At 63.0% G+C, this 22,757-nt stretch overlaps 2 protein-coding genes across 2 annotated transcripts; both read right to left on the bottom strand.

The window, feature by feature from the left end:
• Positions 1-8,261: 8,261 nt before the first annotated feature.
• On the bottom strand, positions 8,262-16,678 carry FEV (FEV, ETS transcription factor). The gene is made up of 5 exons (XM_026040830.1): positions 16,670-16,678; positions 15,923-16,043; positions 12,639-12,698; positions 11,430-11,504; positions 8,262-8,773 (listed from the first exon to the last, which is right to left on the bottom strand). The coding sequence occupies exons 1-5, from the start codon at positions 16,676-16,678 to the stop codon at positions 8,262-8,264; spliced, it is 777 nt and encodes a 258-aa protein (XP_025896615.1).
• Positions 16,679-17,230: 552 nt separating this feature from the next.
• Positions 17,231-20,195, bottom strand: CRYBA2 (crystallin beta A2). The gene is made up of 5 exons (XM_026035328.1): positions 20,168-20,195; positions 19,654-19,824; positions 19,140-19,281; positions 17,688-17,830; positions 17,231-17,459 (listed from the first exon to the last, which is right to left on the bottom strand). The coding sequence occupies exons 2-5, from the start codon at positions 19,809-19,811 to the stop codon at positions 17,312-17,314; spliced, it is 591 nt and encodes a 196-aa protein (XP_025891113.1). The 5' UTR covers positions 19,812-19,824; positions 20,168-20,195; the 3' UTR covers positions 17,231-17,311.
• Positions 20,196-22,757: the final 2,562 nt, after the last annotated feature.

The raw sequence follows: 22,757 nt of genomic DNA, 5'->3' as shown, positions 1-22,757 counted from the left end.
CCCCGCGCCCGGCCCCCCCGCGCCCCTTTGTTCGCGGCCGCCCGGCCCCCGCCCCGCGGCTGCTGCCTCCGTGCCCGGTGAGGGGTCCCCGGGGTGCTCTGGGGGCCGGCGAGGTGCAACCCCCTCCCCAGCCGGCGTGTGGCCCCGCTGCCCCCCCATGGGCGCTGTGGTGAGGGAGGCCCGAGGGGAGGGGAGGGCAGGGCGCTGCTGGGTTCGGGGGGAGGGAGGTCCTCTCCTCTTGCTTTGCTTCACTGGAGAATAAAGAGGTGGCCTAGATGGGCCTTGTGGTGGCTCCATGAACTTGGCGGGCGGTGGGGTGCGAGGGGGACCTTTTTTTTTTTTTTTTTTTTTTTTTTGAATGAGGGGGGTCTGAGTCATGTCCTCCTCCTCCCCCAAGGGGCATGGGGGCATGAGAGGGACCCTCTCTGACAATCAGCCTCCCAAGTTGAGCTGGGGGTCAAAGCTTTTTTATTATTATTTTATTTTTATTATTTTTTTTATTATGTATATATTTATTTATTATTGTTCTCGGTGCATGAGACCAGTCCAGATCTACCTGGATGCCTCTCAGCTGCCTTGTGAGCTCCCCTTGCCTCCTCCATTACAGCTCCAAGTGCCTGCTGTCTGCCTGCTGCACTGATCTACACTGGGGTCCTCCCTGCTATGTCAGCTTTGCTCTTCTGCCTAAAGCCACCCCATCCCCAGCCTCCTTCCTCCCTGTTCCTGCTCTGTAGGGCCTGGCAGGCTTCACCAGCACAGCAGCAGGCTGCAGCAGCTTTGTTGCTAGCCCCGTTACCAGCCCAGTGCTTCAGCACACCCCAGGGAGTGGGGTGGAGAAGGGGGAGGCTTTGCAATTCTCCTAGCCGGTTGCTCTGCCTCCAGCTACTGAGTTTCCTGGGGTGTCTTTGGCAGGGTGTGCAGCACGTGCTCTCCTGCTGGAGCCCATGTTCAGTGCTCCTCAGCCCCTCTGAAGCAGACAGGCAGGCTCCCATCGGCCAGGAAGAGCTGTGCTGGCTCTGCAGGTCATGGAGGGTAAGCTGGATTCTCCACCTTTGTGTGCATCAGCAGAGCTGCTAATTAGGCCCAATCTGGCTCATTCAGGCAAAGCTGTGCAGCCAGGAAGACAGCACAGATGTCCCTGTGACGGAGTCAGATCTGGCAGGGTGCTGTGCAAGGCCCTTCTGTGTCTAAACCCAGTGCATAAACCCACAGAGGCCTGTGATGCTCCATCCTCCCTGTCTTCAGTGTGTGTTCTTGGTTCTTCCTTGCCATTGATGTGACCTTGAGGCAATCTGGTCTGGGAGCTGGGTGGGCCAAAACCCACTCACTCTCCTCATGCATTTGGATGGATCCTTATGAGGGAAGGCACCATAGAGCAGGTCTGACTTCGCTTGGTTTAAACAGAGGTGGAACTGGACCTCTAAAATGTCTGTAGTGCTGCAAAGGAGATCTTTGGCTCTTCACTACCAGCATTTTGCAGACGACGGTGCTGAGGTGCAATGAGAAGCAGCAGCAAGTCACAGCCTCACAAGAGGGGACCTCAGTCAGCAGCACTGCAGGGTAGCACCCATTGGTGCTACTATCCATTGGTGCCAGCTGTCCACATCCCAAGCCAGGGATATTTGCAGATATCCCCTGGCTACCACCCCTTCGTGATGGGAGTCTTCTGCCTTTAGAGTCTCTCTTCCTCCTCCAGAGATGAAAGATCTACCAAAATCCACAGACTATTCCCACCCTAAAGAGACCCCGAGGGGCACTTTCAGAGTCCTTCTAGCACMGCAGCCCTGCCTTTTAAAATGCTCCCATCTGCAGAGAGGCTGTGTCCTTTCCCTCCTTTCATTGATTAGGAGTGCTAGGCATCATTGGGGGATTTAGGAAGAGCTAATTGCTGACTGGTAATTGAAGACAGCTTGGAGTCTCTGGAAATGTCAAGGAATGAGAGACGAGCTCGGATGCTCCCATGCATTTAAATATGCATTACTGGCTCAGCCAGAGCTTTGCTGAGGGAAGAGATGTCTGGTTTTCCCGTGTCCCAGAGGGACTCATGCAGTTGCTAGGAGGAGCTGCCAGGAGCACYGACCCCACTTCGCCTGGGCGCCGTGAAGGTAAAGGGGAGGAGCGGGGACAGAGCACGCRTGGATGGGGAGTTAATTGTGAATTTGGTGTTTCCTGCTCTTAAAACCTTACTGCTTTACCCTGCTAGAGCTCATTCCCACTGTATGATACCACGGGAGCCAGGATTTATCCCACAGCACAAGCTTGGCAGGCTAGAAGCTGCAGGACAGCAGTGGGGAATGGATAGAGCCTGTCAGCACACCTGTGATCAGTGCAGCTGCCCAGTGCTCCCTGAGGAGCTACAAGAACAGGGCAGCCCTTTCCTCTCTCAGCTGCACAGCCCAGGAGCATGTGGCCTGCCAGGGATGCTGAAGTTGCATCAAGTCTGGGGGTGAAGGTCACTCAGCAGAGCCAAGTCCACTGCCCCGGCCCTTGGTGGAGGTTCCCAGCTCCTTCCTCTAGCATCCCTCTCTGCCCACTGTGCCTCGCAGAAGCAGCCCTGGCTGCTACACCCCATGATTTACTGGGGCAGGTGGACACAGCTGSTTGTGGGACCCCCCTGTCCTGCTGCTCTGCTCTCAGTGCACACAGACATTGCTTCATGTGCCATGCACACAGACCATGGCACTGAATGGCTGTGCCAGGCTGGCCCAGCAAGCCCTGCCTCCTCCTGGCGGAAAAGCAGCAGGAAACCTGTGTGAGGACAACGTTCCTCAAGACATATGGACAAGCAAGACATCTCTCCTTCTTCTTCTGCATGAGTAGCCTGGATGCTATTTCTGTCATAGCTTCTGGCTGCTGCTGCTCTGGTGCCTGGGGGGCTATTTGCTGGATCTCCTTCCTGGTTCCTTCCCTGCTCCACCAGGTACATCAGTCASAGCTGCAGGTGGGTTGTGTTGGGTAGAGGGGAGACACAGTGAGATGGAGTGCTGCATCCATCCCCCTGCCAGCTGAGGGCCAGGCTTGGGGCTACTGTGTGCTGAGCTCCTAGTGCCGCTTCTTGTGGTACCCYCAAGGAGTAAGCTCCCTGTGGGACAGCCGGGCAGCGTCCCAGGGACATCGATGGGAGGCTGCTTTGGGGAGAGCCCAGCACCAGGCTGGGGCTGAACTGGGTGCTGCTCCCTCATCAGAAGCCCCGTATTAGTGCTTAATCTGGCATTAGCGCATTAATCCAGCCCTCCCTGCCKCCCAGCCCGTGCCCTCCGCAGGGCCCAGCCCAAGGTCTCTGTGCTGCAGCTGGGAGCACTAAGGAACCGTTCCCTGCCCTTGTGCAGGACCGGAGTCCACACCGAGTCCAGGCTGGTCTCCAACCCCATCCTCCTGGACACATGCAGGGCGGATGCCCTGAGGCAGGGCTGAGATCAGCTCTTCCACACTGTGCCAGCCCTGGGGAGGCTTTGGGAGCAGGAGAGAGGCTCCAGATGGGAAGGGTACAGGCCACAGCCTGGATCTAGATCCCATATCAATGCTTGGGTGCCAGGCACAGCCTCACAGCCCAGAGCCCCTCCTCAGAGGAGGAAGACAGAGGTAGCTGCCTCCCAGCTCTGTGCCCAGGCTGGGGGTGGTGACAGCAGGTGGCAGCAGGGCCACGGGCTGGGGCTCCATCCAGCACATCCCTGTGCCTGGGAAGGGCGGTGAGCGGGAAAGAGACTGGAAGTGCACAAATCTCCTCCCACCTACATCCAGGACCAGGGGAGAGGAGTCCCTAGCAGCTACCCTGGYAGTAGGGCAGGGAGCTGGAGCCCGGGCTGCAACGGGCTGGGGATGGGGGGCCCTGGGTGCCAGCTGGCTGAGGGAAGCCCCTCCACTSCTGGTGCAGCAGCTGTCTTTGGCTTGCCTTGCTCTTGCAGATGGGCTTGAGTAGCTGCCTCTCTGTCCCAGGGGCTCTGCCTGCCCTCCTGGGGCTGAGCTTCCCTTCAGCTGACAGGGTTGAGAGGGAAAGGAAAGTCAAGCTGTGCTGGATGCATTGACACTGAGGAGGAAAGCTGTCCCCTTCATTCCTGGCCAAAGCAGGGACCAGCTTGGCCTGCCAGTGCTCTGGGGCTGCTGCTGCAAGGACTGCAAYGGTGCTGGGGCCATGAGACACACCCTGGTGCAGCCGTCTTGGAGACCAAATGCGTCGGAGGTAACTGGGACAGCAACTGGAGCAAGGTGAGGCTCTGCAYGGGGTGTGCGAGACCCCAGCTCCCTCCTGTTGTGGAGAAGGGCTGGTGCTGGAGCTGCCATCCGCCCTCCTTCCTGGTAGTCCTGGYGGTTGTCAGATCTCCAGGGAGCCTCTGGTGATCCCCAAGCCCCAGCGCTTCTGTGGCGCGTGAAGAACCTCCTCCAGGAGCAGCGTGGCCGGCTCCCCGCAGCAGCTCCTCACTGGGGCTCAGAGCCCGGCTCCCTGCACCTGCACGTCCCCACCGCGTCACGAAGCGCTTTGCAGGGAGCCAGGCCAAGGAAAGGTGGCGTCTGGAGAGAGGATGTGAGTCAGCAGCCTGGGGGTGGGGTGTGAGCGGAGGAGCCGGGAGAGGGAGGATGCAGAGAGGAGAAAATAGGTGGGAGCTGGGAGAGCTGGAGAGGAAGGGGTGGGCAAGGAGACAGCCCTGAGTCCTTGAGGGCAGGTATGACCTGGCTGTGCTGAAAAGGCTCTTCCCGGCATTAGAAATCAGGCAAGTGGCAACGGGGCTTTGTGAAAATAGGAGAGGGGCTACTCCAGTCCCGCTCAGATTGCTCGCTGCATGGCTGGAGTCCGGGGGAGCTGGAAGGGCCCCACTGCTGCCTGTCGGGAGGCTGAGCTCAATCCTGTTCCTCTCAGCAGCTAAACAGAGGGAAGAGGAAGCCAGGTAGCAATATACATATACATAAACAGATGAAATAGGGAGGAAAGAAAAAAAAATCACAAGACAGCACATGGGCCACGTGCTGTTCTCCCTGGCTGTTCCCAGCTCAGCACAGGCTGAGGCTTTTCGGAACCTTGTTCCCCACCCACGGTCTCACCCTCTGCAGGGCACCTGAGGACGCCTGGTGCCTGAGCCGCTCCTGGCAGGCGGCGGGAGCGCTCCGGCTTGCAGAGCTGGGCACTGCCCCGAGCCCTGGCACCTGGCCATCCCCATAGCCCCCTTTTGCTGCGCACCCCTCCTGCCAGCTGCCCTCCCTATGCACCCCCTGGCACCCCCCCAGGTCGAGCCCTCCCCTCCTGTTGAGCGTCAGGGGCTGTGCTCCCCTCGCAGCCGGCACAGCGCCGGGCTCGCGGCCCYGCTCCCCCATTGGCAGGAATTTGCTGCAGTCGCATCGGAGCTGCCGGCTCTGGTGGCCGCAGGGAGCAGCRCTGCTGGTGGGGGGGTTGGCCTGGGGTTGGGGGGAGAGGGGGTTTGGGGCAGGGGGTGCCCCTCTGCCCGCCCCTCCCCTCCCACCGCTGCTGGGAGACTGGTCCTGCTGGGGATGGGAGCATCCCAGGTTGCCATGGTGACACCAGCTGCATCCGCTGGCAGGGGAGAGCATCTCTGCCGTCCTGCATGGCCGTCCCCCAGCCACAAGGGAGCACAGGGCTGGCTCGCGGAGTTGGGGTGCCGTTCTGGGGACAGCATGGGGGATGTCTCCAGTGGGAGATGTCGGGGGGAGCGAACCCCTGAGCTGCAGCCTGTTGCATCCTGCCATGGAGGAAGYGGGTGCATGTGGTGGTCCTCCCTCTCTGGAGAGGTCAACTGCCCCCTGCAACTTCCAGGGATCCAGGGTAGGGGCATGAGAGGGAGCCAAGCTCACCTGGGATTTCCCTGTGCTGTCCCTGGCAGAGGAATGGGAGGAACGAGAGAGGAGGGAGGCCCTACTAGTGACCCATATCTCTTAATCTCTATCCTGCCCTGCGTCACACCGTTACCTAAGCCCTGAAGCAGGCTCTCTCAGCAGGGATACAGCCCCCTGCCATGGCTCTGTGGTGCCCGAATCCAGCTGTGTCTGACTCTCCCACTTTGCCCTTGCAAGGCCAGGCACAGCCGGGCTCCAGTCTGAGCAATGGCTGCTTCTGGTGCAGGGTAACCCRCGCTCTCCTCCTTCCCCTCCTGCAGCCCACGGGAGCCAGGCTGGCCAAGGTGCAGGCCCTTTGAGAGGAAGAGAGAGACCTTCCCCGCCGCAGCCTCGGTCCCCCGCTCCCAGTCCCCTGGTGGGATCAGCCCCAGTGCCCCCTGCCCTGCAGCCTGAGCCCTCCCTGGAAAAGGCATCGACATCAGCTCCCCCTCCCTTAAGCTGATTAGGGCAGCAAGGACACAGCCGAGCAGATGCCACCAGGGCCGTGAAAGCTACTGGACCACAGAGGGACGTGGAGGAAGCAGCACGGAGGCACTAGCCCCGGGCCCCCCGCTGCTCTCCTCCCCCTACACCCCTAGCTCAGCCCTGCCTTAGGTCTAGCCCCAGCCCTGGCCCCCAGAGCCCGGATGGGAATGGRATGGGGAGCACTGCCCCAAGGACAGAGCAGGCACAAGACATCCCCATGACGAGCCCCTGTGTCCAGAGRCCTGGCTGCTGTCACTCGCTCTGGGGACGCTGCGTGCATGCGGCCACGCTGCTGCACCACCAGCCCAGGGACTCACTCGGTGCAAATGGGAACTCCTCCCAATCTTGCACCAGTGTCCAGCCTCCAAGGAGCCAGGCTGAGCCCCAGGACAGCCTTGAGCTGGGCCGCAGGTCTCCTTGCCCCCAAATTAGCTCTTCCCCTCTGTCTGGGGCAGCAGGGGACCTCGATGGCCCTGCAGGGTTTGCTTTTCCTCCAGTGTATAGCAAAGCCTGGCTCTCTTCCCTTGGTCCTCTCCTGGAGAGCTGCCCGCCCTCTGCACATCCTCAGGCTTGGTGGCCTTGCCTGGGACCAGAGGACACCTTGTGGCCTGCCCTGACACCACACCAGGGACTGCCGGCTCCGAGTGGCAGCAAAATCCTGAGCGGTGTCACCTCCTCTCTCCACTCACTGTGGACACAAGCAGACGTAGGTCGCAGCACCTCTCCTTTTTATTGAAGATAAATCACTGTCCCCAGCCTGCGCAGAGCCCGGCATGCCCAGCGCTTCTGCCCCTGGGCCACTCCTGGCCACCAGGCCCAAGATCTGTGCTGGAGGATGGGGACTCWCAGCCCTGGCGCTGGCCTTTCCCCTGCTCCCCCTCACCTCCCAGCCTTGCACCTTGGCCTGGGGGGGTTCTCCGTCCTTGGAGGGTCTCCCACCAAATTCCACGTGCAAGTGGCTGAAGCCACAGGAAAATGAGGATTAGCTTTGTCTGGAACAGAGCAGCAGGGCGAGGGCTCTGTGCAGGATGTCTGGGACCGTCCTGTCCTGCAGCGTGGGCCTCGTGCACTTGGGAGAGGGTCGAGCAGCCCTTGCTGGCTCCAGGCTCTGCCCTAGAAGCAATGTCCCCACACCTGCCCTGCCACCTCTGTCCCAGGGCACATCCGCCCAGGCAGGGGTGAGGGGCACTGGGGACCTGCTCTGCAGACCAGGGGCTTCTCCCGTGCTCCAGAAGCGGAGATGGGGCAGGAGGTGCAGGAGGGATGACAGCCCGCAGGAGGAAAGGAAGGGCTTGGAGACGAGCAGCAAGGGATTGCAGGGCTGCAAGGAGGGTTCCCTCCCGCCCCTGCCCGGTGGGACTGTCACCCATGGATAAAGCTGTTGTGGTGCCCCAGCTCCTGCYTCCTGTGGGCTCAGGCTGCCATGAGGGTCTCTATAGGGAGACAGGAAGGCAGGCGCAGGCTGGGAGCAGAGCTAAGCATGGATGGGGTTTATGGGGTGAGGGGCATGTTACAAAAGAAAAGGGGGTTATGGGTCCCTACTGGGGGGAGTTCTACGTTTTTTTCCTTTTATTCACACCCCAGCTTGAGGCGTCTTGCCACTCTCGGGGTCATGGATCCCTCCTCACCCTTCGCTTAGGTGCCTTCTGCTCTATGACCACCTCCTTCCCAGGGGAACGAGCGTGGCTACCCTGCAGCCACCCCTCTCCTCCCATGCCACTCTCCAGATCAAGGAGCGGGTACCTGAGAGCAGGGCAGGATCCCACCCCCCACCTCCTCCCAGCGAGCCCCCCAGCCTGGCTGTTCCCAGTTCCTGTTCCCAGGGACGGGGAGGGCCGCCTGGCGCGGCTGTGCCTCTAATGGTAGTGGTTGTTCATGTTGTTGAGGTGGGAGGCTGCCATGGCACTGAAGGGGGCCGAGGGCTGCAGGGGCCGCCTGGCGCGGCTGTGCCTCTAATGGTAGTGGTTGTTCATGTTGTTGAGGTGGGAGGCTGCCATGGCACTGAAGGGGGCCGAGGGCTGCAGGCTGTGCCCGGGGTAGAGCGAGGGGCTGGAGCCAGGCCAGTAGGAAAAGCCGGCCGGGGTGACCCCTGAGGTCATGAGGTTGAGTTTGGAGATGCCCGAGAAGGGCAGCGGGGCCAGGTTGCCCTGGAATTTGTAGAGGGTGTGATCGGGGGCGGCCGGCTGGCACACCTGCGCCAGCCCGTGGAAGTCRAACTTGTAGGCGTAGCGCTTGCCGTGCACCTTGGTCATGATGTTCTTGTCGTAGTAGTAGCGCAGGGCCCGGCTCAGCTTGTCATAATTCATGTTGGGCTTGCTCTTCCGCTCGCCCCAGCGGCGTGCCACCTCGTCGGGGTCGATCAGCTTGAATTCTCCGTTGGTGCCTTCCCACGCGATGCAGTTCAGGTTGGCCCGGTCCGAGAGCAGCTCCAGCAGGAACTGCCACAGCTGGATCTGCCCGCTGCCTGCAAGGCCATGCCCCAAGAGGTTAAAGCTCCCGCCAGGACATGGTGCTCCCTGCTATGTTGCCCTCTGCCAGCCCCATATCTYAGATGCCCCTTGTTGTGTCTTGAGATACAGAAGATGTGAGGCTGTGTCTCCTTTGCGACACCTTGACACTATCCTGCCCAAAAAGCAAGGGGAGAAAAGAGGCAGAACTGGACCCRCTGCACAGGGGCAGGAGTGGCCAGAGACCAAATCTGCTTGCAGTGGTGCCTTGCCTGGGGACTTGATCCAGGCTCCACAGGTCCTTCCTGCACTTGTTCACACTGCACCGATTCCCAATACTGCTCGTTGATTTAGTAAGTAGCTCTGACCTGGTTGTTTGATGTGCAGCCCCAAAAAAAGAGGTATCATAGCAGCACCTGGACCCACCCCAACACCTAGATTCCTCCCTGCCACCTCTGCTTGAAGCTGCGCCAGGGTCTCTAGAGGTGCCCTGCCTATTTCCAGGGGATCCCTGGAAATGCCTATCCCATGACCAGCAGGGATCTCTCCACAGTGAGCTGATAGCTGGGGGCCATGTTGGCAGAGCCAGGGCAGGTACAGGGAAAGAGACACCAGGGCATGGAGCACTTGGCAGGACCTACKGTGGGGTTGAATCAGGCACTGGCTCCCTATTTCCAGTGGAAAACTATCCTCTCTGAGACATCCATGGCCATTTCACCTGCAGATGGGACCGAGCAGTGTCCAAGCTAGATGYCCCACGGTGCCATTCACACACAGGAGCTCAGCACACCTGGGTATGCTCATGGTGATGTACGAGCAGGATCCACCAAAGGAGGATGCATATTAGTACTTAAGTGATCCACAGTACTTAACTGAACAAATTAGTTACAACAGACAAGCCTGGCCAGAAGTCACAGGAGGAAAAGTACCCTGGGCCTTCAGGTGATGCTCAGTGCCATGTCTGTGCCTCTCCCCACTTCCCTGCAGAGCAGCGCCGTGCTTGCCTGGCAGAGCCAGCCCCCCGGCTAGCTCCTCCATGCTCTCCAATGGGAGCTCCATGGCATGGTGCACCCACTGCCTATAATCTGTTCCAGCCCCAGCCTTTGCAGCACAGGGACTTCCTGGGACAGACCAACTGTCTTTGCATTTCCTCCCCCTCTCTGCTTCCTTCTGCAGCTCTTCTAATGGTGCTCGGGGTCCCAAGCAGATATTCAGCATCCACCGCAGCAGAAGGTGCCACAGCTCAGTTGTGTTTTGCTGGAGGAAATAACTGCTCCTGCTTGCTTTGCACCTGCCTTTCCATTTGATGGTCCCCTGGTTCTTGTCTTGGAAGACTCAGGGAATCACCGCACACCTTTGCTCTCTGCAGTGCCTCTCTCTGCCCCATCTCCAATCTTATCAGGTTCCTTTAGGGAGGTAAAGGGAACTGGTGCAGCATGCAAGACCTAGTGCACCCATTTAGTCTCTCAGGTCAGTGGCGCACATCCCCACGCACAGGTGTGTGCTGGGCTTAAAAACTCGAGGAGTTACCAGTTGGCCTGTGACTCACTGCTCCTGGTTTTCATCTCTCTCCTTCCCCTGCAGCTGGGGAGCCATCACCTCCAAGCCTGGCACAGCCAGGCGGCTGGCAAGGCAAGGACCCCAGCCCAATACCCAGGCAGCTCCTATTCCACCATCTGATACAACTGCTGCTTTGCTGTCCCTCTCTGCACTGACTGCCATCCTTGGACGGGAGTGTCCCATCCTTATGGCACATTCACAGCCCTCATCCCAGCCTCCACCCTGGATCGCTGCAGCAGGCTCAAGTGTGCTGCCCAACAGGCAAGGAGGGCACCCAGGGGCTGGGCAGGGGGCAGCTGCCTGGTGGGGAGCCGAGGCTCCAACTCGCCTGCTGCAGGGTGCCGTGCTCCACACTCTGCAGCTCCCCAGGGAAAGCTCCCATGACCAGAAAAGCCCCATCTCATGCAGTGCAGAGTATGGCCATGGCAGGGTCCATGGTGCAGAGACACAAGGGCCCTTCCAGTCCCAGCTTTCCGCATAGCCCCGGAATATCCCTGTTGCTGCCTGGAGCAGCCCCTGGCCCCATCTCCTTGCCAGACAGGCAGGCTGCATGGTGCTGGTTCCGCCTGGAGCCTGATGTCCTGCTGCACTGTGCTCCCTGGCAAGCCCCTCCATGGGGGGCTCAACACACCCCACGGATCCCTGGATATCTTTCCCACACCGACGGCTGGAGGATCTTCCTCTCTGAGCCAGGACACAGAGCCTGGGTCGCTCCCCGGCTCCCGGGCTGGCTGTCAGCTCCCTCCCCCTCGGAYCCGCCGGTGCTGCCTGAGCACCGCCCGCCCCGCCGGGGCCGCGCTCCGACCCGCGAGAGCCGCGTCCTGCCGCTCCCGGTGCCGCGGCTCGCCCGACAGCGGCCGCGCGCGGAGCCTCCCCGGTGCGACGGGAGCGGCCGCGGCGGCTCGGCCGCTTCCCGGGGCGGAGCCGGTGCCGAGCGAACCGGCAGCGCGAGGCCCCGGGGCCCCGGGACACGGCGCACGGCTCGGGAGCGCCGCGGAGCCGGGACGCGTGGCCCCGACGGCGGCTCCCGGGAGCGCCGCGTCCCGCCGCGGGTCTCCGCTCCGAGCCCCCCGGGGGAGCGGGCAGGGGGCTGCGGGGCGGGAGCGCTCTTACCTTTCTGCACGGCCGGGCTGAGGGACCCCCACGCCTGGCTCTTGCCGTCTTTGAATAAAGTTTCCCCCACTGGATCTGCGGGAAAAAGGAAAAACAAAACAAAACAAAACAAAACAAAACAAAACAAAAAAAAAAAAAAAAAAAAAAAAAAAAAGAAAAAAAAAAAAAAAAAAAAAAAAAAAAAAAAAAAAAAGAAAAAAGGGGGCACGGGTGGTGGGGCCGGGGCCAGGCGGGAGCGACTCCCCGGAGCCCGCCCGCAGCAGCTCCCCACAGCCCCCGGCCGCTCCCCCTTGCCTGCCCCGCCGCTGCAGAGCCAGGAAACGCGTCCAGGAAAAAGGAAATCCGATTTCCGACAGAGCCGGCGAAGCTCTTAAATAGGAATAGAAATTCCCGCGGGCTGGGATAGGGGAGTGAGAGGGACAGAGGAAGAGATGTGCAGGGCAGGGGGAGAAGGCRATGAGGAGGGTGGGTTGGAAGGATGGATAGATGGAAGGATGGGTGGAAGGATGGATGGGAGGACAGGTGGGCAGAAGGATGAATGTGGAAGAAGTGCTGGTTGCGAGTGGATAGATGGAGAAAGGAGAGTTTAGACAGGTGGAAGAAAGAAAGGATGGGTGGGCAGATGGAAGGAGAGAATGAGGAATGAATGGACAGAGACAAGAAGACAGTGAAGAATAAGAAGGATGGGAGGTAGAAGAAAGTAGGGAAGGACAGGTAAGTGATTAAAAGGTAGGAGAATGGATTGATGGAAGGAATGGTCAGTAAATGGAGGTGATAATGGATAATAGGGTTGGAAAGAAGCATTGAAGAACAAGTGGGAAAAACGATGGATGGAGAGACAGGGGACTGGTGGGTGAATGAGAAGTGGAAGGAAAGCCGAAAGGAGGAGCTGGTGGAGTTGGAAGGATGGAAAGCTGGCTGGAAGAAGAGGGAAAGTGTAGGCAGATGAAGGATAGAGGGAAGGACAGAAGGAGGGGTACCTGCATGCGGAAAGCTGGAGGAAAGGCTGGAAGGAAGGACGAAGCAATGGGTGTGTGCGGGTGGCAGGCTGGGGAGCGGGCAGACAGGAGGACAGCTGGGGGGACAGGCGAAGGCTGGAGGGAGACAGAGCGGAGGAAGGGCCCGGGGCCGCCGTGGGGCAGGGCAGGGGGCTGGGGCTGTGCGGTGCTGTGCGGTGCAGTGGCAGCGGCCGGGGGGGTCCGCCCGTACCTGGCAGGTACATGTTGAGCAGCAGTGGCACCGCTCCGGCACCGTGTCTCATGGCAGCTGTGGGGGCGGCCCGCGGGCTGCATGTTTTAATATTCCTGCCCCTATTATTATTATTATTATTCCACTTTATCAGGGAGCAGCTGATGGCGAATAAATGGCAGCGGGACGGGCAGGGGACGGGCAGGGGCCGGGGGAGGCGGGAGGGGGGGAGTTTCCAGGCAACTCGCAGGGGCTCGGGGCCCCGGCTCCAGCAATTTCCTCCACTGTAATTAAAGCGGGCGCTGCCCCCCCCACGCCCCCCCCCTGCTATCGGGCCCACATCAGACTTTAATCACGGCCGCGGGTTTCTATGGAGAGCGGCTCGGGCCGCTTCCTGCCTCTTCCGCCTCCTTAACTCTTCGCAAACACGGCGCTGCCATCCCGGCTGCGAGCGAGCGCCGCTCGGACAGCGCCTGGAGACCGCCCGGGCCCCCCGCGCAGCGCGGCCGGCCAGCGGGCACAGCAGCCCCGGCACCACGAGCAGCCCCAGGTCCTGCATCTCCCCGCCCCGCGTGCCTCAGCTTGGGCTGCTGGCCATGGGGAGCCCTGCCTGCCCCCTGCCCAGCTGTGGGGTCCCCTCCTCAGTCCTAGGGCCCCCTCGCAGTGTCCAGAGCTCTGGGTTGGGTAGGCAGGGTCCCCTCTATATCCCCCCAGCTCTCGGAGCCCTGGTGCCTGGGTCTCTTTGCAGCTCCAGAGCCTCGGGATGGGTAGGAGGGGTCCCCACCGTGTCCTTTGGCTCCTGCTCAGGCAGTGCCASGTCCCTGTGCAGTGCCAGGGCTCGGGGCTGGGCCAGGGCTGCACCAGGGGTTCAGGGCACTAGGGCACACCGCGTATCTGTGCCTTCCCTGACTCCATGGTGCCCAAKTGGACATTATGTGTCTCCATTCTGGGATCCTTAGCCTGTCCCTACCTTTAACCCAACATTTTTAGGCCCAGGGGTACATATTAAGATGGGTACAAGCTGTTTGGCCCCACACACCTACCCAAATCCACATGGCCTGATGTCTGTCAGTCCCTTCGGACCGGGATGCTGGCAGCCTGTCCTGGCCCCATGTCCGCACAGCTCCAGCCCTGTGTGGTGCGATGCTGGCTCCTGAAAACGCCAGCATTGGCCTTGTGCAGTCCAGCTTGGCACTGGCGCGGATCTGTCAGCAACCATAAAACTGCAAATGTCACGAAGGGTGAAAACAGGGGGTGTGATTCGGGACCAGATTTTCTGCAGAGAAAGTGTCTGGTGCAAATGCAGCTCCCAAAAACGCAACTGGCCACAGGTCTGTCCCCAGGGACCGTGGTCCCCCTGTGACAAGCTGCTCCCTGCTCTCTGGACATGCAGAGAGCTGCAGCTGCCACCTCCAAGAGCTGTCCCCATCGCCACAGGTAAGGTCTGACCGTGTTGCGGCACTGGGATTTCCAGCCTGCTCCCTTCCTGAGTGGACAAGCAGGACTAGAGAGGGGATGGGGTCGGGCACCGGGACAGTTTCCTGGGCCGAAGACACCTGGTACTGAAGGTACTGGAGCAGAACATGGATCCAATGCCTTGAAAACACCAACCAAGCGGCTCTTCTATTAGTAACCTGGTGCTGCTTCATTTCACTGACGTCTAGCAAAAGGATAAGCAGAATCTGTTCAAAGCGTTCATCACGAGGTGTGAATCCAATGAGAACCAGGATGTGCTCCTGCCAGAACCATGGTTATTATTTATATTGCAGCCTAAATGTGCCCTGCATGAGAAGCAGCTTCCGCGCTGCTGTACCGTGCACAGGGAGCCGGGCACCCTGCAGCGGAGCAGCACCGTGTGCATGGGCTCCAGGCACAGGGCTGGGGCGTCCCAGTGCCATGTCCCATCCCTCTGCCAGGTCACCCTGCCTCCTTCTGCCCCACGGGCTGCCAATGGGGCTGGAGGCTCCTCCTGGCAGGGGAGCCCTGTGGAGATGTGAATGAAGGGCTTGGAATTGGTGCTGTTGAGAGTCCTGCTCTTTGCAGGAGAGGCGCCTCTCCCAGCTCTAGGACAGCAGTGGATCCCACAGGTGCTGGGCCTGGCTCCAGGCCCACTGCCCAAGCTGCCCCTCTCCGCTGGGGCCAGCAAGCAGATGCCAGTGGGAGCAGAGACCGAAGCAGAGCCCGTGGTGGCTCCACGAGTTCTCTCCCTGCTCGGAGGGGCCGTTTGGATGCCACAGCCCTGGGGGAGCTTTCCCTGCGTGCCGGGCTCCTTAGGCACCCTGCAACCGGCAGTGCCACGGGCATCGCAGCCCCAGTGCTCCCGCTGCTCCCRKTGCCACGCGGTCCCCAGTGCTCCCGCTGCTCCCAGTGCCACGCGCTCCCCGGTGTTCCCGCTGCTTCCGGTGCCGCGCAGCCCCGGGCCCTGCCTGTGGCCAGCCCTCCCCGGCAGCCTCTCCGCAGCCTCCCGGACTTGCTTTCGCTGCCTGAGTCACTGCAACAAACCGCAGGCAACGGAAAACAAGCCCCGGACACGGCGGCGTGAGGGGAGGAGGGGGTCAAGCCTGCTGAGTCCTCCCCTCCCCAGCTCTATTGCCTGGCAGCGGGCATGGGACACGTGTGGCTGTGCCGGTGCTATCCAATGTGGGGGGACCCCACGGCAGCCTGGAGTGGGGCTGGCAGCGTGGGCTTGGCCGGAGAAGCAGAGATGGGGCTGTGGGAGCTGGGGATGCTGTGGGGGGCATTAGGGATGGGGACTGCCAGGTCCCTGGGGAGGAAGGGCCATCRGGGGCATGGAGTGCAAGGGAGCAGGGAGTGTGGGGCACCCATCTGCTGGGGAGCCTGTGTGCATGGGGAAGCTAGGGGGTGAGGGGCTGTGGGCGCCCGAGGAGAAGGACCTGGGTGTACAGGGATGCTGGGGCATGGGGTAGGGCAGACCCACATGATGGGACCCAGGGTGTATCCAGAGGTGGGGCCCAGATCCACAGGGGAACCTGAGGATGAGGGTCTGGGTACATGGGGCATCCAGGGGATGGGGGCTCCAGGGGATGGGGCCCTCGCTCCGTGGGCAGCCAGCCGGCAGCTGCACAAGGCTGCAGAGACCTCGTCCTCCCGCGCCCAGCACCCTCACCCCCCACGGCAGGGYGACCCAGCCCCTCGGCTTTGCTGTGCCCCTCGTGGCTCCCCCCACCCCAAGCCCACAGGCCGGTGCCCGGGGCGAGTTCACCTGCGTGCCAGCTGTGTGGAGCGGAGCAGAGCGGGGCTGACGTGGCCCTGGGCTTGGCGCGGCCCCGGCCGTGTGCAGGAATGTGTTTGTGCAGGGGGAGAGGCTGGGCTGCGCAGTGGGGCCGAGCTGGGGTGGGGCCAGCGGGCTCCGAGGGGCCGGGGGGACAGGGGGTGGCCTGGGTGGCACCAGGCTGCAGGGATGGCCTGCAGTGTGGCACGGGGACGGTGCACAGGGGCCTGCACGAGGAGTGTAGGGAGCTTGTGCACGCTCGTGTGCAATGCACACACACCCTGAGCCAGGAGCTGGTCTGCCCCAGGCTTTGCAGAGCCCCAGGTGCTGCAAAGTCCCACAGTCCCAAAGCTGCGGGGCCTGCAGCACACGGGCAGCCAGGAGCCTGGCACCTGAGCGGCACGGTGCTGTTCCACCCTCCTGCGCCTTTGGAGGTGATATCCCGAGCTCAGGGAGCACCCTGGGGTGGCAAATGGGGGCCCATGCCCAGGGAGGAATGGGAGAGGAAGAGGAGGCCTGGAAAGGGTGCTGGAGGTGGAGGAGGGAGGCAGGGTGGGGCTCCGGGAAGCGTGTGCCCAGGCGGAGCCGGAGCCGGATCCTGGCACGGATGTGCCGGCGTGGCCAGGCTGGGGGGCAGGGAGCTGAACCCCCAGCAGGCAGCCCCAGCACCTCCTTGTTGTGCCCCTAAATGCCCCTCCTAGGCACCCTGCAGGTCCCCCTCTGCCCCAATGCTCCCTGCACCCCCTGTCCCCTCTGTGGGTCCATGCTCCGCAATACACTCCTTTATACTTCCCCCTCTCTCAGCCTGTGCTCTGCTCACTCCTGCCATGCTGGGCCCCTGTTTTGTGTCAGGCACAGGGACAGGAGCAGCCCGAGCCCCTGCCACATGCTTATCCCAAAGGGAAGGGCCCAGGGCACAGACCCCCCAGCTCTGGCTCCAGTCCCGGCTCCCTCTCTGCTGTGACCCCTGCCCAGTAAGGCTAGTGYGTTCCCATCTCCGTGGACAGGACATCCCCCTGCTCCCTGTGCATGGACCAGCGCGCTCGGCCGAGGTGGAGGTGGCCACCTCGAGGCTMCTGGGAGCCCTGTGGGTGACAGCTCCAGAGGGGATGGGAATAACCCCCTCACACAGGCCTCAGGAGATGGGAATAATTCCCTCACACAGGCCTCTCAGGCAAGAGGAGACCATGGATCCATCCCCAGCCAGGGAAGAGGAGAACCCCTTTCCAGGGCCTGAGAGCTGGGATCGCTCCCTAGAGCCTGGAGACAGAGGGATGGGGCAGGAATGATCCTGCTCCAGCCCCACCTGGTGACCCAGGCCCTACCACCCCTGAGCAGGGAGGAAGATGATCCTTTTTTTTTTTTTTTTTTTTTTTTTTTTGACAAATGCCTTTATTTGCTACCGGATTCAGGTCTATTGCACAGCAGGCCCCGGAGGCTGGGGGGCGCGCGCGGCCCCTGCTCAGTGCTGGATGCGGCGGATGGATTGGATCTGGTTGGTGTGCGCCTGGCTGCTGTATTCGTTGTACTTCTTGAACTCGCCGTTCTGCCTGTCCCGCTCCAGCACGTACTGGTAGCCCCTGTACCCTGGGTACTGGTACGCCACCCACCTGCAGGGACAGCCCCCCTCAGAGCTCCAGGCCAAATCCGCCCCCCACTCGTGCCGTCCTTTCCGCACCACTGTCCCCTCCCTTCCCCATCCCTCTGCACCTCCTTTTTTGCYCCGTATTGGGAGGATGAAGGTGCCCACGGCCAGGGGTGGCAAGTGCAGAGTCCCCTCCCKTTGGGGTGCCCCATCCCGTGGGGTGCTGGTGCCCCCCATCCCCGGCCGGACTCACGCTCCAGAGTTGACTTTGATGGATGCCACCTCCTTGTTGCCCCAGCCCATGGCCTGCAGCGAGGGGTAGTCATCGCTCAGCTCAAACTTGTGCCCCTGGAAGTTCTCCGCCTCGTAGAGGATGGCTTTGCTGTCGTTGTGGTTCTGCCGGAGCAGCGGGAGGGGGCTCAGCGCCGCGGGCCCCCGCAGCCCGCTCCGCTCTGGGGCTCCGGGGGCTCCGGAGGCTCCGGGGGAGAGGGGTGGCAGGAGTAGGGGGCACTGGGCTGTGGGAGGTTGCTCAGCCACTGCCCCCATGGCCCTTCCCTCCCCTCCGGAGCCCCGTGCGGCCCCAAGGATCCTGCCCCCCAGGGCAAAGGATGTATGGAGCCAGAGCACAAGCCAAGGCACCCAAGGGAGCTCCTTCGGTGCAGGGCTTTGGGCACATGGGGGTGGCCTGATACCCTGCACCAGGACACCCCAGGCCCCCCCAGATGACACAGCTCATCATGGGCCCCTCGTGCACAGGGGTACCAGGTCTGGGCAGGAGCCCAGGACAACAGTGACCACGTCTGCGGCCTCCGCACCCCTGCTGCCTCTGGGGGCCAGCTCCTGAAAGCCCCGTCCAAGTGGTCCCCCCAGCCCCGCGGGGCCCTGCTGGGTGCTGGGCACCGAGGGGTTAACCATTGGGACACTGATGAGCGATGCGGCACTGTCCCCCCCTGCCCAGCCCCCACACGCATCTATCTGCACCGAGGAGCAGTCCTGCCAGTGAGGAGCGATCTTATCGCAGCCCCTTTATTAAAGCCCAAGCATATCTGCCTGGGGATTATTAAAAATTGGGGGGGGGACCCCGCTCGGAGGCGCAGACGTGCCAGTACTGCAAGCACCAGTGTCTCTGCAGATGGAGTGATAGAGACCGTGTCTGCATGGGAACAGTGCGGGCACCCTGGCACGGGGGAGGACACAGACCCCACAGCCCCACAGCCCCACCGGCCCCCCGGCACCTGCCCGCAGCTCCTCTGCTCGCCCTCGGATGCGCTTGCTGCGGCCAGAGGCACGGAGAGCCCAGCCCGCGAGCTGCCTCGCGAGTGCACAGAGCAGCCCGTTTGCAAAAGCAGTCGGGACGGCGTTGCAGGCTAAATTTTAGACCTAAAGAGCATCTCAGAGTCCCCTGGCTGCAGAGAAGTGAGGGTCAGACGGTTCCTCCACTGAGCCTCTGGCTTCCACAGCAGCTCTGCTCATCCCTTGTGCCTCCGTCCTGCAGCACCTGTGTCGCACCCTGCATCCCTCTGCATGCCACCCATCACTCCATCCACCCTGTGCTCTGTCCTGCAGCACCTGTGTCGCTCCCTGCATCCCTCTGCCCGTCGCCCATCTCTCCATCCACCCCGTGCCAGCCCTTGGTCTCGTGTGGGCAGGCGGGATGGCTGCTCCGGCTGCCGGAGCTCAGTGCCCGCGGGCGCCCGTGACTCACCGCGCACTTGATGGGTCGGAAGGAGAGGAGGTGCTCGGTCCTGTAGCCGCTGTTCCCACTCCAGGCCTCCCACCGTGGATAGTCRCCCTTCTCCAGGATAAATTGCTGCCCCTGGTACTCGGGGTACTCAAAGCCCACCCAGCTGGAAGGAGGAAAGAGCTCAGGGATGCGGGATGCAGGATGCATCCCGGGGACCTGGGGCACAGGGCAGGGACAKCCCTGCCTGTGGCTCTGTCACAGAGCTGGGCTCTGACTAGTGGCAGGTCCCATCTCCCCAGGGCCGGGGCCTCCAATTTGCCACCCAGCTCCCCAGCCGTCCCCTCTCTGCTTTGCAGGTGGGGAAACTGAGGCACAGCATAAGCAGCATGGGGAAGGAGGCTGTGTGGTGACSCTGCGGGCACGATAGCAAGGACCCRGGTGTCCCAGCTCCTGAACARCTCCCARTAGTGTCCCGGGAGCAGAGGGRCTTGCAGGAGGAGGGTGGCCGGGGCCGCGAGGCCGGCGGGGCACTTACGGGCCCGACTCCACCTTGATGGAGCGGATCTTGCGGAAGCCGCGCTCCATGATGCTGGGGCACTCCATGAGGAACTCGCAGCGCTTGCCCTGGAAGCTCTCTTCCTCCCACACYGTGATCTTGAACTGCCCCAGGGTGTCCATTGGTTCGCTGGTCATGCGGAGCGCTCCGCTGCGGGCAGAGCCCACGCGTCACCCGGGGCTCCCGCCGGCCGCCTCTGCCCTCCCGCATCCCCTGCCTGCCGCTGGTGCCAGCCCCGCGCCGCCCTGCGGGATGGGGGCACGTCCTCCCCTTCCCCGGGCACTGTGGACTCGCTGCGCAGTGTCCCCCAAGGCCCCTCCACTGGCAGGGCTCACTTGCCACGTCCACGCTCTCCGTGCCAGGCAGCGGGGCCACCTCGCTCCTCCAGCAGTGTCCCCTGAGACCGTGGCACCGGGCAGGGGGGCTCAGTGTGGGGGGCGAGGGGAGCGTCTCTGCAGTGGGGGCGCTTCGGGGCGCACAGCCTGGTACTTACTTGGTCTGCAGGGCACAGAGGCGGAGGTGGCGGTGCTGGCAGCGCCGCGGCCCCGGCGCCTTTATAGGCGGGCGGCGAAGTGCCGATGGAGCACAACGGCGGGGCGCTGCGTCAGCAGCCCGGGGGGCCCCCGCTGTCCATTCCACTTAGGCAGCGTGGCGAGAGCGGCCCCCCCGGCGCCGCGCACAATGGAAGTGCTGCGCTGGGCTCGCGCGGCGGCTCGGGCCACAAAGCGCACAGGGCCTGACGCGCCGCTTTCCTTTCTGCCCCCGACAATGTCCCCGCTTGGCCCGAGGATTAGGGACGCYGCCTTTCCCAGGCGCCCAGAGCCTTTGCCAGGGTGCCGCCGGCTGGAAGGAGGTGCCAGGGCGAAGCAGGAGGCTGTGAGCATTGGGGCGCCCATGGCTCCGGAGGGGGACACAGGGCTCKCCTGGCCCCCAGCCCGCAGCTGCCCCCCTCTGTCCTCCTCCACACGGGCAGGACACACATGGGTGCCCAGGCTGGGGGTCTGTGCCCTCAGGGCTGTACATGTGGGGCACTCTGGGCAGCTGGAATAGTCTGGCCTGGGATGGCACCGTGCCATGCGGATATGCTCTATCCCCCCACAAAGCCCAGGCAGGATAACGCTGCTCAGGCTGGAAGGGAAGGATTGTAACTGTCTGTCAGGCCATGACATCCTGGATCTCTTGGTGGCAGCACTTCTTGTGCTGCTCCTGCTCAGTCCTTGCTGAGTCTGGGCACTCCCTGGATCCGACTGGGATCCAGCCTCCAGGCAAGGCACAGCCCTGAGCCAGCCAGTCCCCAGGGACCCCAGCCCTCTCCCTTGGGGTGCTGAGCACGGGCTGGCATCCAAAGAGAGCCTGGCAGCACCGGCAGCAGCGGGACGAGCGCGAGAGCCGGCAGCAGAGAGCTGGTGCCAGGGCACTGGGCTCCCAGCACGAGGGGCACGAGGGCTCGGGGCAGGCACGGCTGGGGCCAGGACACCTGGGTTCTCCCCTGAGCTCCGCAGCGTTGCCACGAGCAGCCCAGGCCCTGGCCCGGCCGCCCCCTGCCCCGGAGGTGTCACCACGGGGGTGCCGGTGTCACCCATCGGCTGCGCCGATGCCGCCAGGTCCCAGCAGAGGGTGCAGCCTGGCAGCGATTGGAGGCGGCTGCAGCGCGGGGCGCTGCTGGCGCTGCAAGGGCCAGGCGCTGGGTAGGACACCCCAGCTGGGAGCCCGGGTGCTCTGTGCAGGGCACAGTGGTGTGGGGCCCAGCGGGACCCCTGGAAGTGTCCGCAGCTGCCTGCGGGAGAGGGATGGAGGGAGGGAGGGATGCTCAGTGCTCCCAAGCAGCAGCCGGGGTGACGATGCCTCCTCTTGCAAGCCCAGACCGCAGTCCCACCCTGAGACAGGGGCCTCACTCCATCCCCCCRCCTGTCCTGATGGTTCTCCATGTCCATCCCTCCCTTTCTCTTCCATCCTCTCCCCCTGCCCGCCTGCATCTCCTCATGCAGCAGCTCCGTGCCGGGGCCATGCGTGGGTGCTCGGGGTGCACCAAGGAGCCCCAAGCCTGGGCAGGCAACACCACTGCATGGGATGGGGAACACGGATGGGAYAGGGGACATGGGGCACAACAGGGTGTGCTGTGGGGTACAGGGCGCTGTCACAGGGCATACAGGGGCACTGCGGGGGTGTTAGTGGGTGTGGGGGTGCTACAGGGTGTGCAATGGTGTGTGGGGGGGACTGCTGTGGGGAGCAGGCAGGGATTTGCACCCTGCACCCCCCACAGCATCACTGGGGTATGTGCTGTGGCAGGCACAGACGCAGGGAGAACTCCCCCTGGCACACGGGCTGGACCCTGTCCTTGCTGTCCAGCCCTGTGCTGGGCTGCTTCGTGTCACGCACTGGCCCCATGCCACCCTCGGCGCACTGGGGACAGCCGCATCCAAGCCCCAGGCCAAGCCTGGGGACAGCAGGGCGGCCTGGATGCCCCGCTGGGGCCGTGCCCAGCAGCCCTCCCCGTGCACCCCAGGGTGCTGGTGCCGCCTGGCTCCTTGGGACACCTGGGGACGGTCCCCGCGCGGCCACGTCTCCTGCAGCCTCGGGCACGTCTGCCCGGCCGGGCGCAGGGGAGGCCGGCGGGGGCGGCAGCCGCTCTGCTCAAGGGCAGCTGCCTCCGCGGGCCACGACGCGCTCGCCCAGGCCCTGCTGCATAGGCTAATTTAATAAGGGCCCACGGTGCTCCCGGCTCAGCCTGTTCCCGGCGCTAGCAAAACAGATCGGGTTGCGGCGTGCCAGCCCCGGAGGCTGGGCACGGCAGCGGGAAGGTCCCGTGCCAGCACCCTGCACCCAGCCCAGACCCCGCTGCGGATGGGGCCCAGCACAAACCCTAGGGCYGGTGCACGGGTCGGGGAGCTGAGCAGGCTGGGGGGCAGCCCCAGGGGACAGGACATGGCTGCTGCAGGGGCATCCTGRTACCAGGGCCACGTCCCCTGCCCTGGGGCTCGTGGTGACACGCTTCCCTACCAGGGTGACACTCTTCCCTACACGTCTGCTTCCCTGCCGTCCTGCTTCCAGCAGATGCTGGGGGCTGAGCCCTGGCCCCTGCT

The sequence above is a fragment of the Nothoprocta perdicaria genome, unplaced genomic scaffold (genome assembly GCF_003342845.1).
Source record: "Nothoprocta perdicaria isolate Ctin4 unplaced genomic scaffold, notPer1 scaffold_0, whole genome shotgun sequence".
Classification (NCBI taxonomy): Eukaryota; Metazoa; Chordata; class Aves; order Tinamiformes; family Tinamidae; genus Nothoprocta; species Nothoprocta perdicaria.
Note: the sequence above shows the minus strand (reverse complement) of the source record. Positions and strands in the feature narration are given on the sequence as shown.